Source organism: Haliotis asinina, chromosome 6, assembly GCF_037392515.1.
Source record: "Haliotis asinina isolate JCU_RB_2024 chromosome 6, JCU_Hal_asi_v2, whole genome shotgun sequence".
Taxonomy (NCBI): Eukaryota; Metazoa; Mollusca; class Gastropoda; order Lepetellida; family Haliotidae; genus Haliotis; species Haliotis asinina.
The window spans coordinates 33,106,878-33,125,276 of NC_090285.1; the positions used below are offsets into that span (position 1 = coordinate 33,106,878).

The window sequence follows — 18,399 nt, forward strand, 5'->3', positions numbered from 1 at the left end:
GACAGTCAGCCTGCAATTCTCCAGTGTGCAGCACAGGTGTATCTTTTTAACTTGCTCAAAATATTAACACTAGCATTAATAGTACTAACACTGCTCCGGTACCTCCTGTTGCACAACCTAGTATGTCGTCTCCTCCCGTTCCAGAAAGAAAGCCTCCTCCTGCAAACCCCTTCCAGTCTGTCTCACCTCCACGCTCTCCCACACCTTCACCTGTTGATGTAGTGTCTCACCCCACACACGTGCCCCCTCGTAACGTCACCCCAGCACCTCCTCCAGCGCCTCGGGTTGTTACACGTTCCGATGCTAAACAACCCCCTCCCGTGAATCTTTTCATATTTAGGTAGCACCGAGAGCACTGTTTCTTTCTGCCGGCGGTAGGGGATGTTACCAACCCAAGCAACTTGTCCTAACTGTCAGCAAGTACTAACTCGCACTTATGCAATTAATTGCAAGGGTAAGGTCCCTGACTATCGTTTCCAGTGTAACCGCAAGGTATGTAAAAAATATTCACAAAATTCAAGCTCCAGCACATGGGGTACGTGGTATTCTGGGTCGAATTTGTCACTGAGAAAAACTGTTTTGCTCACCTACTGCTTTGCTCATAAAATGTCGCATGCAAACACAATCAGAGAAACGAGTATTGATTGTGATGATGGGGAAAGTCCTACAAACCCGAGGAGAAACGGTATCAAACTGTTTGATGTATTGTAGAGAGGTATGCTCTACGATGGTTGAAAAGAAGGGTTCGGACAGAATTGGTGGGGCTGACTTGACGTTGGAAATTGACGAAAGTAACTTTAGGAAACGTTAGTATGATAGAGGTAGGATGGTAGAGGGTCAGTGGGTTTAGGGTGGTATTTGTAGGGAGACTAGACAGTTCTTTCTTGTTCCTGTAAAGACGCGCGACCGACGGGTATTACTTGGTGTTATTTGCAGGAATGTGGCGGGGTGTAGTCATATTGTTACGGACTGTTGGAGGGCTTACGAGGGACATTCTCTGACCTGGGTTATACCCTTAGTTCAGTCCACCATTCAGAGAACTTGAAAGATAGGTGTATTCAGTATAGTATATGCGCGTGAATTGTTTGCAAATAATCCGTCATTTCCAGTAATAATTATTACTTTTGTATTCATTACCAGATCCCACCACCGGTGCCTGTAGAAACCTGATCGAAAACCGGTGGTGTTGCATCAAAAGGCAACTTCCCACAACACACACTAGGCGACAAGACTTTGCTGTACATCTCACAGAATACATGTATCGTTGTACTGCCGAGAAAGACATATTCGCGCAAATGCTAGACGACATTGGCTGCATTTCCTCGAGGGGACAGTAGAGGTACGTACGTTGTACTTTTCTTGAGTATTGATCAGTTGCATGGAATATAGCTTAAAAATGGCGATGTTGTTATGCTGACCTCAACCTATGTGGACACCCGTTCGACTCCCGAGGTTGAATACAGGAACGGCAGTTATTGCAGGTCATATATTGTTTTTCATGCCTTACACACATTATTGGTGTTTAATTTGAGTGACAGTTCATAAGTTAATATTTTGGGAGGGGGCTACGGGCTTAACACTTACGGTGCTAGGGCCTGATTGTACAGTCAGGATGGTTGTTACAGTAACCGAGCTAGTTTGAGATTGTCACACTCTGTGGCCCCAGTCTTCCTAAGCATCCCCAGTAGGACACAATGCTGACTGCACTTGACTGGTAGGTTTAGGTGGTAGTGTAGATAGGGTCCCCTCGTGCATGCCCTGCATGATGCTATCTATAGATGGTATACCTTAGTGTTAACCCGCCACTCCGTCCTTCTGTAGATAGTTTCCAGACAAAGCAAGTCCCGGATGGTCACTTTGAGTGTCACTGTACTGGGCGATCACCTGCTGGTAAAGTATTTCAATATCTAAGTTTTATATAGATTAAATATTGTTTTACACGACACGACATATTTGTTTTGCATTTAAATCCATGGGAATCGCCGAATAACTGAATGGTTAAAGCGTTCCCTCATGACGCTCCAAACAACCCTAATTGGATTTCCAATGTGGGTACGATATGTGAAGCCTTGATATGGCTGAAATATTGCTAAAAGCGGTGTAAAAACTACACTCAAGCAGTCATAATCTGTGTGGGAAGCATAAATGGCGTAGAATACTGTTTAACTTTACTAGTAGAACCGGCGCCCATGAGGCAGGATGACTGCCAAGAAGACGTTCCATGGACAGAAGTGGATCAAAGACTCTTCTGGAGCAGGAGGACTGCATGTCTGCTATTGTAAACCACCGAGTAGAATAGGTAGTGTTGAGAGAACACGGTTCCCGAGTTTGTTTTTTTCGCAGAAACGTTTTTTTTACGTGTCGGGCTTCAGTTTCTTTTGAACTTGTTCAAATTTTAGACACATTATGCGAAAACAGTGTTGGTGTTTATGTTCCAGAAGTTTGTATTGTTCCATATTGGGAATGATGACAATAAAAAAGTTAACGTAATCCACACAGCTGGTCCAATTGTACTTGTTTTTTTGTTTTGTTTTGTTTTTGAAAGTTGTGAACTCAAGGACTGTCAGCGGAAATCGGATGATTGATTGATTGATTGTTTTTGCCATTCACTGCCTACACAGCAACACATCCCATTTTTGTTGCAATGTTATAACCATTTGATAATCAAGTTTTTATATAGGGTGTTATATTGTCTTTACTGAATACAGAAATTGTACATCCAAAAAAAATATCAACGAGTATGCCATGTAGTCATGTACACACACATTGTTCAAAGAGCGATTTTTATTCATCGCCTAGTACCTTTGTGAAGCAATATAATGTCATGGGAGTAAAATGTGTGACCTACTAGCTTTTAAAAGCAATATTAACGTCATGCATTTCGTCAGATCCGTCATACCTTGGCTATAAAGTTGACAAGCTGTCAATAGCCTTTGACGCCTTTGTCATCAACGGAGGTTCGGGGGCAAGTCAGCAAAATATGTACTATCCCCCCAAAAAAAAAACCCCGCATACACGAGAAATCTGTTGCGAAAATGTATTTTCAAACATGTTTAACCCGTCCACAAATACACTTTAGCGCATGAAGGTTTACACCAGTTTAGAAGAAGGCCATGTCGATACAACCGAGTGGATGCATTTAGATAATGGAGACGTCAAGCGCGATGGCGACGACGTAGCAACCCCGTTTGGCTTTCAACGAGCTGTAAGCTGATATCTTGCTCAGACTAACATTCAGGCGCCTGGCAACAGAAGACTGGTAATCTCCAGCATGCATTCTTTCAATGGTGATGTTCCGTGGCAGAATCAAGACGTGACGTAGTGATTTGACCATGAAGCTCCTTCGAACCGAATGCCAATTTCTGAAAGTAATCTGGACTTTTTGTTGCCAGACAGTGAATGCTGCACAATTTCAACTGAAAGGCGATCTCTGTTGCGTTGTGGGGATGCCTTTTTAATCCTTGTAAGGAAGCTCCTCAAAATCAACATTTTCAGATAAAATCGACTTTTCAAAATAATGTTATCAACACTTTTGCTACATATTTTAACGATTGTTTGAACACAATATGTAGTTAATAGCTTTTCAACAACTACAAATCGCCTATGTGTTTCTTTTTCAGGATAGTATATGTACTAATCCTGAGTAGTTTATCTACTTGGGTTGAGTATGGAGGGTGTATAGATGAGTGTGATTATGAATGATTGTTTATTGCATGAAACCTCCTTGGCCCAGATAATTACAGTGCTGACAAATAATAAACAGATACACTGGTATGCACAGAGGATGGTAATGTATTATGTAATACCTGTCCTTGGTATGTACTGTTTCCTTTGGTTCACTCCCAAAGTACAGACCTCCCATAAGACACTCAGTGAGTACACTAATGTACAGGTGAACCATGCTGTCATCCCTATTTATTTAATGAGTTGACCCACAGTCACTACAGAGAATTGTAACAACACACTCCTATGGTCGGTGCCCCTCTCAAAACATATTACTTGTCTTAATTTTTTACTTACCCATCGCTGAAGCTGCCATTAAATATAAGTATATTACATTTTTCAACGTTGATTTTAAGTTTCCAAGATTTACAATATTCAGTAAATATACCTAGCTGGTATTGTAAATGATTTTTACATATTGCCAGTATGACTGTGTCGTCAGTATAAAGTAATGCAAATAATGTCAATAGTTATTCAATGTCAAAACACAACTACATTAGATGAGAAGTGGGTAAAATATTCCTCAGTGTCATTTGAATATATAGCAAAAAGAAGAGGGGATAATTTTTCCCTGCCTTACACCTTTAAGACAGTTTAAGTATTCTGATGTTGTTCTTTTCAATGATCGGCAGATAGTTGTGAAACACCATCTTGTAAAGTGACTTATCTTTGTCATGGTTCGTAAGCTGACGTGTCTCAGGTTATAGTCCTCAATACTTCGGTAACATATATATCCTTTGGTAGGATAGTGAATACTGGAAAATTCTATGTTTAGCTCCACCTGTACCAGGGCTAGGTATTCAAATGAAGTCTTTTCAACACCACTGGACTGATTTCTCACAAGGGGTCCCCAGGTTTCATGTGACATTAAAGACCTTGCATGTTGACAAGTGGTTGAGGTGAGTAAGTACCACGTGCATATTAATGAGGGTTTCCTCGCTGGAGAAGCTATTGTTTCAAGAGAGTGTATATTTGGTTTACTAGGTTATAGATAAGATATGCGTAGATCCTGTCTTATATAAACACATAGTTTTTGCCTTTGTCTTTACTAACGCACGGAAATGGGACAGACTGCCTGGACAGTTCTCCTGACTGTCCTCTGTTGGGTTGTACCAACAGCTCATACGGCAGATGGTAGGTTTACCATAATTGTTAACACATCTGAGTAAGCAACCGTAATAAGGCGATTAAGAATTTTCCGGTTTCAGTACATGGACACATTTATTAAAAATGAAAACAGCGTTGCTTTCAAAGATGAAGGCTCACATACATGAAACTACATATAATAAAATATAATTTTGGGAACCGAAAGGATGCCAGCCCTGAAACGATTGAGTTGTATAAGAATTTCTTGGTTTTAAGTTATAATTTTTGTGATTGCCCTTTCACCATGGAATCTGATAATGCAAGCTCATAGGTACGTGTTAATCTGTAGGTAAGCACATTCGCTGTTTACAGGTAAAAGAGTGTTCAAAAGAGATGTCATTTCGGACATACTGGTCTGTTACACCTCCTACGTTCAGGTCCAATCAGATAGTCACTCCACGTTTTAACATGTACATCCATTTCAGGGACATCAACGGTCAAGCCTTTTTCCTTTGCCAGTTACTATGGAGACCACATGGTTCTTCAAAAGGCTCCCCAAAAGACGACTATTTGGGGCTATGCTGCAAAGGAAGGGGAGACCATCACACTGACTATTAGTGGTAAGGGACAGGTGACTACAGCGTCCTTTATGGGACCTATCCCATCAACCCCTGTTTGGTCAGTTCAGCTTCCTGCCATTGATGCCGGTGGCCCTTACAACATCACAGCGACATCTGGCGAGGGCAGCATCTCCTTAACAGACGTGTTGTTTGGGGATGTCTGGATATGTTCGGGTCAGAGCAACATGCAATTTACACTTTCCATGGTAAGTTGTAGTTGTAGTATAAAGCTCTGATATGACAAACCCATGAGGACTAAGATATTACAAGACTATTAATTATTGTTTATTGTACATTTTTGTAACAGTGACTTAAACCATCGAAAATCTCACAATATATGTTTGGCATACTTCCAGTCACAATCAATACCGTTTTGAACTACATGTAACGATGTTTGGAACCTTTAAAGTGATAACACAGTGGTTTTCCTGATTTGGTTTCATCCACGCAGGCCTTCAATGCCACGAGAGAGGTAGCAGAAGCCGTCAACTATCCCAACATCCGGGTGTTTACAGTTGCTCTAGGAGGTTCGCCGGTAGAAGAATATGATCTGCTGAAAATCAGCCAACCGTGGTCTGTTCCTAGTGCAGGTACGAGCAGCAGCGTCACAGTTCAGTTTCCATAGAAGTCCTTCAGCACCTAAACATATCTTGGCCCGAAGAGCGTTGTTATAATCAATTACCTTGCTGCTGATCCATTCTGGTATGGTACTTAGTATACGTGATACATATTCCTTCCATAAACTGATTATTCAGATTGCGCACCTCATACACAATGTTATTCTGTGGACATCAACTTTTACTATGTTCAAATGAATGTGCATAATTCTTTCACTTTCTCTGTTTCGACACTGTTGTTGCTGTCACGTTATGGCCATGAGTGAGGCGTCCGATCAGTAGCTGGTGTAACCAGCGTCTGTTGTTATCAAACCTTGGCACAAGGTGGCCCCGGCCTCCACTACTAAAAAGAAAGATTGACGTGACAGGTGTGCTATTCATTAAATTTCATGTAAACTGTCTTTGTGTTTTAACCTACATATTGCAAATAAAATGTCCAAAGCATTGTTTCCTATCAAGCTACTATTGGCGGTCCGGACTGGTCGTACTTTTCGGGAGTCTGTTGGTTATATGGCAAGTACCTGTCGGCACACCTTAAATACCCCATCGGCCTCGTAGCGTCATCATATGGAGGAACCCGAGTGGAGGCGTGGTCCGCTCCCAATGTTCTCAAGAAATGTGGTGTAAGCGAGGCTAGGAAACTGTCGAGTGTGGACCCAAATGCTGCTTCTGTTCTGTGGAATGCCATGATGCGACCCTTCGTCAACATGACCATATATGGAGCCCTCTGGTATCAAGGTACAAACATAGCTTTTTTTAACATAAATTGATTGGATTTTAACGGTTTTGAAGGAAACATGTTACAATTCTTCCTTTTCACATCTCATAGCTACTTTACTGAGAAGTATATTGACATCCAAAGTGTTCATGGAAAGGAGGATAGCATTCAAAGAGAAGGCGAGTGTGTTTTAGATAGACCAGACCCGTGAACATACGGAGGAGAATAGGTCTACAGCAACCCATGCTTGCCATGACAGGCGACTTTGCTTGTTGTAAGAGGCGACAGACGGGATCGCGTGGTCAGACTCGCTGACTTGGATGACACATGTCATCGGTTCCCAATTGTACAGATCGATGCTCATGTTGTTGATCAAAGGATTATGTGGTCCAGTATCGATTGTGTAATGACCGTCGCAAAGTATACTTGGAACATTGCTGAGTGTGGCGTGAAACTAAACTCACTCGCTCACTTAAATAACCACTCTCAGGGCGTATACTACAGGGGTGGAACGTGGACTCTGAATGCAGGGTGCAACCGGATACAAGAACGAAATAGGGCGAAAACTGAATCCACATGGCTATGTCACTATCGGTCGCGATGAGGAGAAACCAGACACCACGTGAAGACTGTGCAAAGAACTAAAGAATAACTATGATGAATCAATAGACCAACAGATCATTAATGGATCAGAATATCTCCCTTCTGGAGAAGCTAGTGACAAGATAGTAACGAGTCCGATGACCGAAAAGAGCCACCTGTAGACAGAACAATGAATAGTTTTCAATATTTTGTGACCAGGTGAAGCCAATGCCGTGTCTTCAACAATGAACCAGTACAACTGTACGTTCCCCGCCATGATAGATGACTGGAGAGACAAGTTCCATCAAGCCTCTGGAGGACAAACAGACCCAGTCTTTCCTTTTGGATTTGTACAGGTGAGATTCATCACTACTGCTGCTACAAACATCACAACAATCCTTGAGCATGCGGGGTGGTGGGGTAGCCTAATGGTTAAAACGTTCGCTCTTCACGACAAAGTCTTTCCTTTCGGATTTGTTCTGTTGGCTAGTAATGCTCAGTTGTGGTAATATAGTCCACTCGCTTCCACTGTTTTACGAACAAGAAGTAGAAGCCTAAGAGCTCAGTGAAACCTCCCTATCAGTTAACACCATAACCACGTGCTGCCGCCATTGTTTGAATCGGACGATAGACTTGTTTTGCGATATCTTAAGATTATTTGGTGACAGAAGTCTGTTTTATCCGATTTATTTGTATTTCCATCAGAAACATCAAACGCTTCCTTATAACAGGTGTTAGGTTAGGTTAATGTGTGACACATTCACACATTAAAGTTGTATATTCATCAGTTCTTCATTCTTGCCATTACTTGGACGTGATGAAGATTTACTTGTGAATTAGGAGGATAACTTTTAATATGTCTGTACGCAGCTCGCTCCATGGAGAGACAATGACACGATTACTACAGGCTTCACAGACATTCGGTGGCACCAGACAGCTGACTTCGGCTACGTCCCTAACGACAGGATGAACAACACATTCATGGCGGTTGCCATGGACCTGCCTGACTTTACCTCCCCGTACACAGGGTATGTCGTATTATCTGTTCAAAGTCTCGCAATCATCGTGAGAATATTTCAGACATTATTGTTCGAAACACCTGTAGTTTACACTATGTTGTATGTACTCATATTCTTAAACTATGTTATTTTTTTGAAAATGCCTATTTTATACCGGTGTCTGTACTTTCAGCATCCATCCACGAGACAAACAGGATGTGTCTATGCGTCTGTGTACAGCTGGACTTGCTGTGGCCTACAACCAAACTCAGTTCTCTGTGCTCAACGGACCAATTCCTGGTCTGTTCATAATCTATACCGAACAAAGAACCATGGAGATAGACTTTTACAAACCCCTTGATATCAGATCAACAACAGGCTTTGAGGTCAGTGAGAACTAATTTATCAGTTTGGGCATTGGTCAGTACATTTCAGATTTTCAACTTAATTGATGTTGGACCACTGATTGAACCTATAACCTATAGAAGGTTTAGAAATGTGATATGTCCAACCTCGCTATTGATTGCGCAGCAACAGGTTTTGATATACAATGTGAAGGGACATTTTGGTGTACACTGAAATTGGTTTTGCACGTTAAACTTCCACTTTCAGGTATATAGTCAACGTTTGGTGGGAGTGAGTGAGTTAAAGTTTATCGTCACATCGGCAATATTTCAGCCTTGTAGTGACGAGAACAATTATATATACAAAGTATTCCGAATTCTATAATCCGATTCCGAATGCTGTTTTCCATACCATCGCTGCCGGGTAATGCACTGTCGCTGAAAATAGCGTTGTTGTCTTTATTAAAGCATGTCAACTTGCGGAAATATTATCTTATGGTAACCATGTCATCAGAAAACCCTAAGCAGATATACTGCAGGTAAAATATCTGTGTTTTATGAGGATTTTCGTTTAATGAGGTATCAGTGTCGGTGACTGGAGGATTTTAGTCCTCGCCAAAACAAAAACAGTTGCCGTTGTCTGATTGGTGAAGTCCGTTACAAAAACTTTCTCGCGTTTGACTGGAAGGTCATGGGTCGCTCAAAGGTCACCTGACTCGACCTGCTACTAGGTTTTGTTAGACTCAGTCGTGGAGTGTAACGAAAAGTACTGAGTCTAAGTTTACTTTTGATTGCCCGAAGGGACGAAAGAGAATCGGAAAAGAGTACATATTCTTTATGTTTAGGGTGTTTTTTAACATGCTCTTGCAAGTCAGGGATCAATCTGGCTAGAGAGGTTTGGAGATGTTGGTTTACAAGTAGGAGGATCATATGGTTTAGAAAATTAGAGATTAATAATAGAGAGAATAAGTCAATACATCAGCTATTTAATAGCAGATAATATGATTTACAACGTACTGCAGTGAGAAAGGAATCCGGTGATCATTTTTAAGGTTTTCATCTATATACCCTCAGGTGACATGCAGAAACAGTTCCTCTCTGGCAGCGGATGAATCAGAGTGGTTCCCCTTGCCTATTACGTCACACGACAACTCATCAGTGACCCTCAACTACAGCCAAATATGTCGGCAGTCTGAAAACAAGGTTGTGTCTGCTATACGCTATGCTTGGAGAGAGTCACCATGTCCCTTTAAACAGTGTGCAGTCTACAACAAACAGAGTGGCTACCCTGCGCCACCTTTTATCCAAACCTTTGCTAATGATATGGCAAATGTTAAAATTGTGAAATAAAATCTATAAGGAATAACATGTTGACGTGTTTTGTTCATAATGCTTTTGTGATGAGTGGTTCTGGTTTGAAATGTGTTTCTGAGTCCACTATAAATCATAAGAATTGTGGTTAATGTTTGGGTTTACAAGTTGCATTTGAATCAAGACATAAGAAGATAACATATTTCTGCAGGTATCAGTTGTTTCACAAAGCAGGGATCCGAGACTTCTGACCACAAACATTCATCATCTCGGGAGGGTGTACATCTGATTTTGATGAGCGATTGTACAACCATGGACGAGTTTCAGATTCACCACTATCAGTCAGAGATTAAATAGTGAAATGAATGGACCCGTCGAAATGCTTGAAGGAGGGAAAGTCTCTTCTATCATCTGGAAAGGTGATGTCACCTGTACAAATGGAGTCCTTTTTGTGCACCATCTCCATAAACCGCACACAATTATTACATTCTACCTTGATAAGGTGGAACGAAAAAGCACATCGCATGTACTTGGTTTTCGTGTCGGTGCTAACATTGCCTTCACTCTACAATACTTGTATCTAAGTCAGTGTGTTGTGGACGCCAACATTATTCTGAGAGTTTTGACAGTTGCCGACAATTACCTTTCCCATCTTCCTATCGTTATAAAAGTTTCCAAATATGAGTATTGCCCTCACCGAACGCTGCTCCAATCTCTTATTGACCTTGCAGAATTAACGGCAGGCTCAACACACGCGTCCCCTTGGGTTTACCGCCACTTTAAACAACACTTCACCTGTATCAGGAAAACTAAGGTGATATTTTTTTGTGGGGCATTTAGAAGTGGAATGAATAAAGAAAGCAAGATTTGTGGATGTCAACTTTTGTGAATACCACGACGTTTCGAAGTGTATACTTAATCCTGATATCAAACAAAATAGTCATCACCTGTTGCAGGAGCCAGCTTACACTCCGAAACGTCACTTGATATCCATGAATTTTGTTTTTCTTAAGTTGATGCGGGTTCAGAGAATTTCCTTTGGTAGAGCCCATATACGTAGCTATAGGTATTTAAGACACTTGGTTTCAAGGTTACCGATAAGGTATAGGAGGGAAGGCAATACGATCTATAAATAGTATGCGTCCTTGCCCTTTGAAACAGTTCTGTAGAAATGGGACGCACTGGATGGATCGTTCTCCTGGTTGTTCTTGTGGCTGTAGAAGGTAGGTTTGTTCATACATCAAAGAAACATCTCATCACCTTAAGAATCGAACATATAAAACTTCAATGAAGAACATTGTAGAGACCATTCTAAGATACAGCTTTGCTCTTACTCTTTGAAACATGAGGACTTGCTTGAGTGTTACTTAGTGTTGATTAATATTTTCAGGGATTCACTCGTGTGATTTTCAACACTGTGTTGTCCCATTATGTCAAATGCAGTCAGCTTCAATGGCTATTCGAGACTGGTCATTCCCTGTAGTTGACGCTTCACATATCTATCATAAGTCGGGGGTAAGCTGTGGAACTGAGTTTAGTTAATACTGGGATTAGCTTTGAATCAACTGACCTGTCAAGGTTTGTGTGAGAGTAGGTTATGTAGCGTCACACCTTTTGACAGATTTGTCTCGTATTACTTATCATAAACTGGTTTTTATCATAAATCTATTTCAGGGACATCAGGGGTCAAACCTTTTTCCTTTGCCAGTTACTATGGTGACCATATGGTTCTTCAAAAGGCTCCGCGAAGGACGTCTATCTGGGGCTATGCTGCAAAGGAAGGGGAGACAATCACATTGACCATTGATAGTATGGGGCAGGTGAATACGACATCCTTTATAGGACCTGTCCTATCAACCCCTGTGTGGTCAGTTCAACTTCCTGCCATTGATGCCGGTGGCCCTTACAACATCACAGCGACATCTAGCGAGGGCAGCATCTCCTTAACAGACGTGTTGTTTGGGGATGTCTGGATATGTTCGGGCCAGAGCAACATGCAGTTTACACTTTCCATGGTAAGTTATTCCAGGGGGTCGTGATGTTTGAGAATCCTGAAGTAAAGGCTCATGTATTACTGGTATGTCTGAGGGAATACAACAGGAAATGTTGATAGATATTGTTTATCACGATTAGTTGTTTGCGTCGTAAATCAGTGAGAAATATTGAATATATGAAATACCTACACTCACAGTCAATACCGTGTATCTCTTGATGTGCTTTAATCCATGCAGGCCTTCAATGCCACGGAAGAGGAGGCGGAAGCCGTCAACTATCCCAACATCCGGGTGTTTACAGTTGCTCTGGGAGGTTCTACGGTAGAAGAGTATGATCTGCTGAACATCAGCCAACCGTGGTCTGTTCCTAGTGCAGGTAGAACCATCAGATAAAGTGTTCAGCTTTATGATTGATCGTTTCTATCATTGCACTTAAAGCATTGTTTCAACAGTTCTATTTTGCTTGTGAAACTGTGTATCTTTCGTCGCCTTCGGGTTACACACAACATTCAAAATATAATATGACAATAAGGCTTACGCCGTGGTTCGTCATTCCACGACAGTAATACTGTGGTTGTGTGACTTCTTAATCAGACGATAATGCATTGGATATGTATCTCCAAAGTTCCTAATAATATGACTAAAACATCGTTTTCTAGCTGTCGGGAAACTAAAACCTTGCCGCTAATTGAATTCACCAAATTCCATTTAAACTGTATTTGTGTTTTTAACCTACATATTGCAAACAAAATGTCTAAACCATTATTTTCCTATCAAGCTACTATTGGCGGTCCGGACTGGTCGTACTTTTCGGCAGTGTGTTGGCTGTATGGCAAGTACCTGTCGGCACACCTTAAATACCCCATCGGCCTCGTAGCGTCATCATATGGAGGAACCCGAGTGGAGGCGTGGTCCGCTCCCAATGTCCTCGAGAAATGTGGTGTAACTGAGTCTCCGGAACTGAGTGTGGACCCTAATGCCGCTTCTGTTCTGTGGAATGCCATGATGCGACCCTTCGTCAACATGACCATATATGGAGCCCTCTGGTATCAAGGTAAAAGTAGTACAGACCAAACTGCGTGCCGTCTCTGTCCGTTTTTTTGAAAACATTATTCTCAAAACATGTTAAAATGTTAAATAGATTTTAGTATACGTGTTAAAATGTGTACCTTTCATATCTTCATTCTCACTTACAGAAGGCAATATTATAAATGCGTTTTAAGTCATTCACTGGTCACGAGGGGAACATGGACGTAGAGGGTACATCAACACATGGGCCCCGAGGGACGAGTGAACAACGTATTTAGCCTACTAAACACCTCAGTGTTTGGAGCACGGGTATTGGATCATAATCCAGAATACCGGCGTTATGTGCTTAACCAATACTATATTTTCAGATGAAAAAGAATCTAGCAGACAAGAAAAAACACACATAGTTATCTCCCTCCCATCGGTAAAGCATAATATATTAAGTGATTCAGTTATTCGAGATAAAGAATTTCTAACACGAAGTACCAAATGAATTCCCACAATCTGACATTCGCAGCTAACTAAAAACATAAATGTTACCCGCCTGTAACCGTGGTACATTGAAAATAACAGGAGAGCGCTTAGACACTCATAAAACAATGTGTATGTGTGAGATAAGATTGACATGTTCACCTCAACATAGTGTATATCGCGTAAACGGAGAGTGTGATTAAACATAAGCCCATGCTTGTGCATGGAACTAGTTTACACTAAACTAAACTAGGAAATACACATGACTGGTGCTGACAAATGTTCTCACCGTTCTTAAAGATCTAGTAAATGTGGAAATAGAAGAGCGACTAGCAACCAATCACGTTTACACATTTATCAAGAAAATGCATTTAATAGTAAAGTAAATGTTGGCTGTCAGTGCTACAGGAGAGAGGAAGATGTAACAGGAGTATGTAAATCTAGCTGAAAGAGTCACTGTGCTGCATTTTGATTTAAGAGTTTATTTCAATACATGCACCTGTAATCGGCGAATCATACGAGAAACATACCACCAGTAGATCACACTTTGAACCAGGTAGCTGCTGTAGATGCTGTGGATGAACCGACCAAACAATGAACCAGGAGAGAGTTAAATATAAGCGTCACTGTTCTGTGGCCAGGTGAAGCCAATGCCGGATCTCCAACAATGAACCAGTACAACTGTACGTTCCCCGCCATGATAGATGACTGGAGAGACAAGTTCCATCAAGGCTCTGGAGGACAAACAGACCCAGTCTTTCCTTTTGGATTTGTACAGGTGAGGTTCATCACTACTGCTACTACAAACATCACAACAATCCTTGAGCATGCGGGGTGGTGGGGTAGCCTAATGGTTAAAACGTTCGCTCTGCAATATCTGAAGCCCATTTCCGGTTTCCCCTCCCTTGCTGAAATATGAGTTAAAGGTGTCGTAAAACTAATTCATTGACTCACTGAGTCACCTTGACTATGCTTGAAACCATGCGATGCCACATATATTTCAAAGCAATTTGTTAACATTAACTGCAGGCAAGAAACTTTGATGCTGACCCGTGAAGGTCCGGGGTGGAATAGTCCTGCAGCAAACCATGCCTGCCATAAAAGGCAACTCTGCTTGTCGTAAGAGGCGACTAACGGGTTAGAGTGGTCAGATTAGCTGGTCCAATTGCTTAGATGGACGCTCATGCTGATGATCACAGAACTGCCTGGTACAGACTCTCCATTATTGACAAGCCGCCGCCATAGATTATTTCTGAGTATGGCGTAAAACTAAACTCACTCGCTCACTTTGCTGCTAGTATGTCCCCTGACAGTTTAGGATAGGTAACATATGATCTTCAGTATGACATAATAACTATTGCGAGAAAGTACAAATGTTACAGTGTTAATTGTCTGAGAGGTCTGTCTCTAAAGAAACTCATTTGTTTCATACAGTTTCATTTAATTAAAGAACATTTAACTTATTTCGATGTTTGTACGCAGCTTGCGCCATGGAGAGACAATGACACGATTACTACCGGCTTCACAGACATTCGGTGGCACCAGACAGCTGACTTCGGCTACGTCCCTAACGACAGGATGAACAACACATTCATGGCGGTTGCCATGGACCTGCCAGACTTTACCTCCCCGTACACAGGGTATATCAGACAAGTTTTTATGTTCTTAAACTATAATAACACCTATATTATTATTTTAAAACTGTCTATTTTATACCAGTGTCTGTATTTTCAGTATCCATCCCAGGGACAAACAGGATGTGTCTATGCGACTTTGTACAGCTGGACTTGCTGTGGCTTATAATCAAATTGAGTACTCCAAATTCAACGGTCCTCTGCCTTCAATGATCACAATCTGGGTGGCTACCGGTACTATAGAGATAGAATACGATCATAAACAAACGGTTCTGGATGTAAGATCCACAACTGGCTTTGAGGTGAGTTTCAGTGATCGCTGAAGGGATGATATAAATCCAGCTGGGGTCTATTTAGCGGTAGCCAAAGTACTGGTCCCCATGGTCCCTAGAGTGATGGTCTACTTTCAGGTGTTGTTGATCTTCAGACCTTTTTTTATACTGTTTTGTTCAAGATAATTGTTTACTAATCCTAACCTGTGATCCAGTTTCAGAGATACAAACTTGTTTTATTTTGTTTGATATTGTGATATTCTAGTCGGTTTTACTGTCCTTCGGTGGCAGTTTCTTTTTATAATTTACAGGTGTTTATAGTGAAATCCAAGCTTGTTTAGTCATGGCTGACATATTGCCGATGTGACTGTAAATGTTAACGTACTTACTCACTCTATGATCCTTAGGACTGATCTTCGATCTGAAGTCGTCTCCTTTGATAACAGCTCATTTCTCATCATCGGGTCTTCAATTTAAACTCCTTGCGACTCACAGTCCCAGCCTACTTCAAGCAACTAATGCCAAAGTATATCGTGTTATATGAGACAGCAGCTCAGCAAAGCGTAATCCACCGGATAAGAAAAACAGGGCCCTAGTTCGTCACACACGAGTCGTGTGACGAAACAAAAAGTACTTAGTGTGTGAACAACCGACTTCAGCTGATTAGCATTTGAGCCTTATCTGTGGATGTTGGCGGTTTCCGTGATGCCAGGAATGGAATCTGAGTACTGACATTTACTATCGATGTGTATAAATTGCCCTGTCGGCAGATTCTGCATTAGACAGCAGTAGTGGTCTCTTAAGGTGTAAACACGTGAAGGTCCCGGGGTAGAATAGGCCTTCAGCAACCCATGCTTGCCATAAAAGGTGACTATGCTTGTCGTAAGAGGCGACTAACGGGATCGAGTGGTCAGACTCGCTGACTTGGTTGACACATGTCATCGGTTCCCCATTGCGCAGATCGGTGCTCATGTTGTTGATCACTGGATTGTCTGGTCCAGACTCGATTATTTACAGACCTTCGCCATATAGCTGGAATATTGCTAAGTGCGACGTAAAACTAAACTCACTCACTCACTCACTCTTAAGGTGTAAGGTGTCTTGGAGACGTTTCAAAGAGCAAGCTGCTCTGATATAAAATGCCAAAGAGCTATGTTACAATTGGTATGTATCGTGCATTAGAATTCCTGACACTGTCACACTTTATGAACAGTTTTTCAAAAACGCATATGTTACCTTTCTGCAACAATATATGTGAATCCCCTGCCTTGTGTCTACAAACCAAATTATCGACATGAACGTCTGCCGAAATGAATGGAATGGCACAGAATAGCAGAGAGCACCTTTCCTTGTGAAAATGTTCTGTCGCTTTCACTTCTTACTATGTCAGGATAAATGCCATATTCTTAATTTACTCGTATGGGAACTTTGAAGGACAATATTCCCTTTCAGAACAGCCATTTGTGGGTTTTCAAAATTCCGTAATTCTCCTTTTCTGGTTCAGGTATCATGCATTACCCTGGACGAGAGTTCCTCTGTCGCTGAAACCTCGGACAACATCACGTGGTTCCCGCTTCCAATGGTGTCACACGATGACACATCAGTGACCTTCAACTACAGCCAGATATGTCTCCAGCCTAAGGACATGATGGTGTCAGCCATACGATACGCCTGGCGAGAGTCCCCTTGTCCCTTTAAGAAGTGTGCAGTCTACAACAAAGAAAGTGGCTACCCAGCTCCACCTTTTGTTAACCACATCATTGATAATAATTCTAATGTCAAAATAGTGAAATAAAGTGTGCTGAACTTTTGGGTTGATTTGGATATGTTGTCTTTTGCTTGCACCATACAAACGAGTCCTCTTTTGCACCATACAAATGAGTCCCGCACCATACAAATGAGTCCCTCGCCATACAAATGAGTCCCTCACCGTACAAATGAGTCCCGCACCACACACATGAGACCTCTCCTGCACCATTCAAATGAGTCCCGCACCGTACAAATGAGTCCCGCACCACACACATGAGTCCTCTCCCGCACCACACAAACGAGTCCTCTATGCCTGTAAGTAGATCAAGATAGCAGACGATAGCAGGATGCACATGCGAAGTTAAACTACTACATAACTCACCTTGGAACAGTGTTCACTTACAATTTCAAGTGACTGGAATATTGTGCTTTCTTCACATCCAGGAGTTGTTCTACCTAGTGACTACCTGAGATGATTACGAACGTGCACGATTGTTCAATCCCTTGCCAATTACATGTAAACCTTGTAAATTTTGCAAAGCACGCATTAGTACAACACATGACAAGTTCGGCTTTACTTGTATGCTCAATCATAAGGTCTATAATGCTGAGGTTAGTCATGTCATAACATTACCTGCCAGCTGCACTTTCTTCAAATATCCAAAATATTAGTAACTGCAAGGCAAAACATAAGTTATATAATTACCATTTCATTATCACAACTCGTATAATGAATAAAGATTTCATATATCTTCACCTGCATGTTTGTACTTAAGTCCCAACACATTTCCAGTAAATTTAAGTCTACCAGGTTTTGAATCGTAGTATTTTTTTCATTTTAAACTAATGTACGGCTAAATTTCAGCATTAATACCAATGGCCTAAGGGATGTAAATCCAGGTAAGGTCGATGCGGGTAGAAAAGGTAATTTAAGTCCTCATGGACTCTAGTATGGTGATCAACCTTCACTTGTTGCCGATCAATAGCCCGTGTTATATATTGTATTGTCTTCTTTAATCACAATATTTTAGTTTTATGTTCATATCCGTAATGCTCTAGTACTCTAGCATTTTACTGTCTGTCCATCGTCGACAGGTTTTACTCTTAAAATGTTTTTATTTTTGTATTTATATGTATTGTTTTCGTCAAGATATGGCTGAGATATTGCCGATGTGACTTCAACATTATCTCACTCACTCACATGCTTATTTCATTTGATCAAACTCAAAGAATGCCTCTGCAAGCATGACT

General features: G+C 41.4%; 2 protein-coding genes across 3 annotated transcripts; both read left to right on the plus strand.

The window, feature by feature from the left end:
- The first annotated feature begins 1,403 nt into the window (after positions 1-1,403).
- LOC137286821 (sialate O-acetylesterase-like) lies at positions 1,404-10,056 on the plus strand. Of its 2 annotated transcripts, none has more exons than XM_067818830.1 (8): positions 1,404-1,481; positions 5,295-5,635; positions 5,881-6,019; positions 6,506-6,784; positions 7,566-7,702; positions 8,217-8,374; positions 8,538-8,730; positions 9,763-10,056. In XM_067818830.1, exons 1-8 carry the CDS (start codon positions 1,427-1,429, stop codon positions 10,036-10,038), a joined length of 1,578 nt encoding a protein of 525 aa, XP_067674931.1. In that variant the 5' UTR covers positions 1,404-1,426; the 3' UTR covers positions 10,039-10,056. The 2 variants fall into 2 exon arrangements, with proteins under 2 accessions (XP_067674931.1, XP_067674929.1); XM_067818828.1 differs by lacking the exon at positions 1,404-1,481 and adding an exon at positions 4,729-4,857.
- Positions 10,057-11,133: 1,077 nt separating this feature from the next.
- LOC137287177 (sialate O-acetylesterase-like) lies at positions 11,134-17,209 on the plus strand. Its single transcript, XM_067819348.1, has 8 exons — positions 11,134-11,222; positions 11,674-12,014; positions 12,231-12,369; positions 12,772-13,047; positions 14,135-14,271; positions 14,976-15,133; positions 15,228-15,429; positions 16,904-17,209. The coding sequence occupies exons 1-8, from the start codon at positions 11,171-11,173 to the stop codon at positions 17,192-17,194; spliced, it is 1,596 nt and encodes a 531-aa protein (XP_067675449.1). The 5' UTR covers positions 11,134-11,170; the 3' UTR covers positions 17,195-17,209.
- Positions 17,210-18,399: the final 1,190 nt, after the last annotated feature.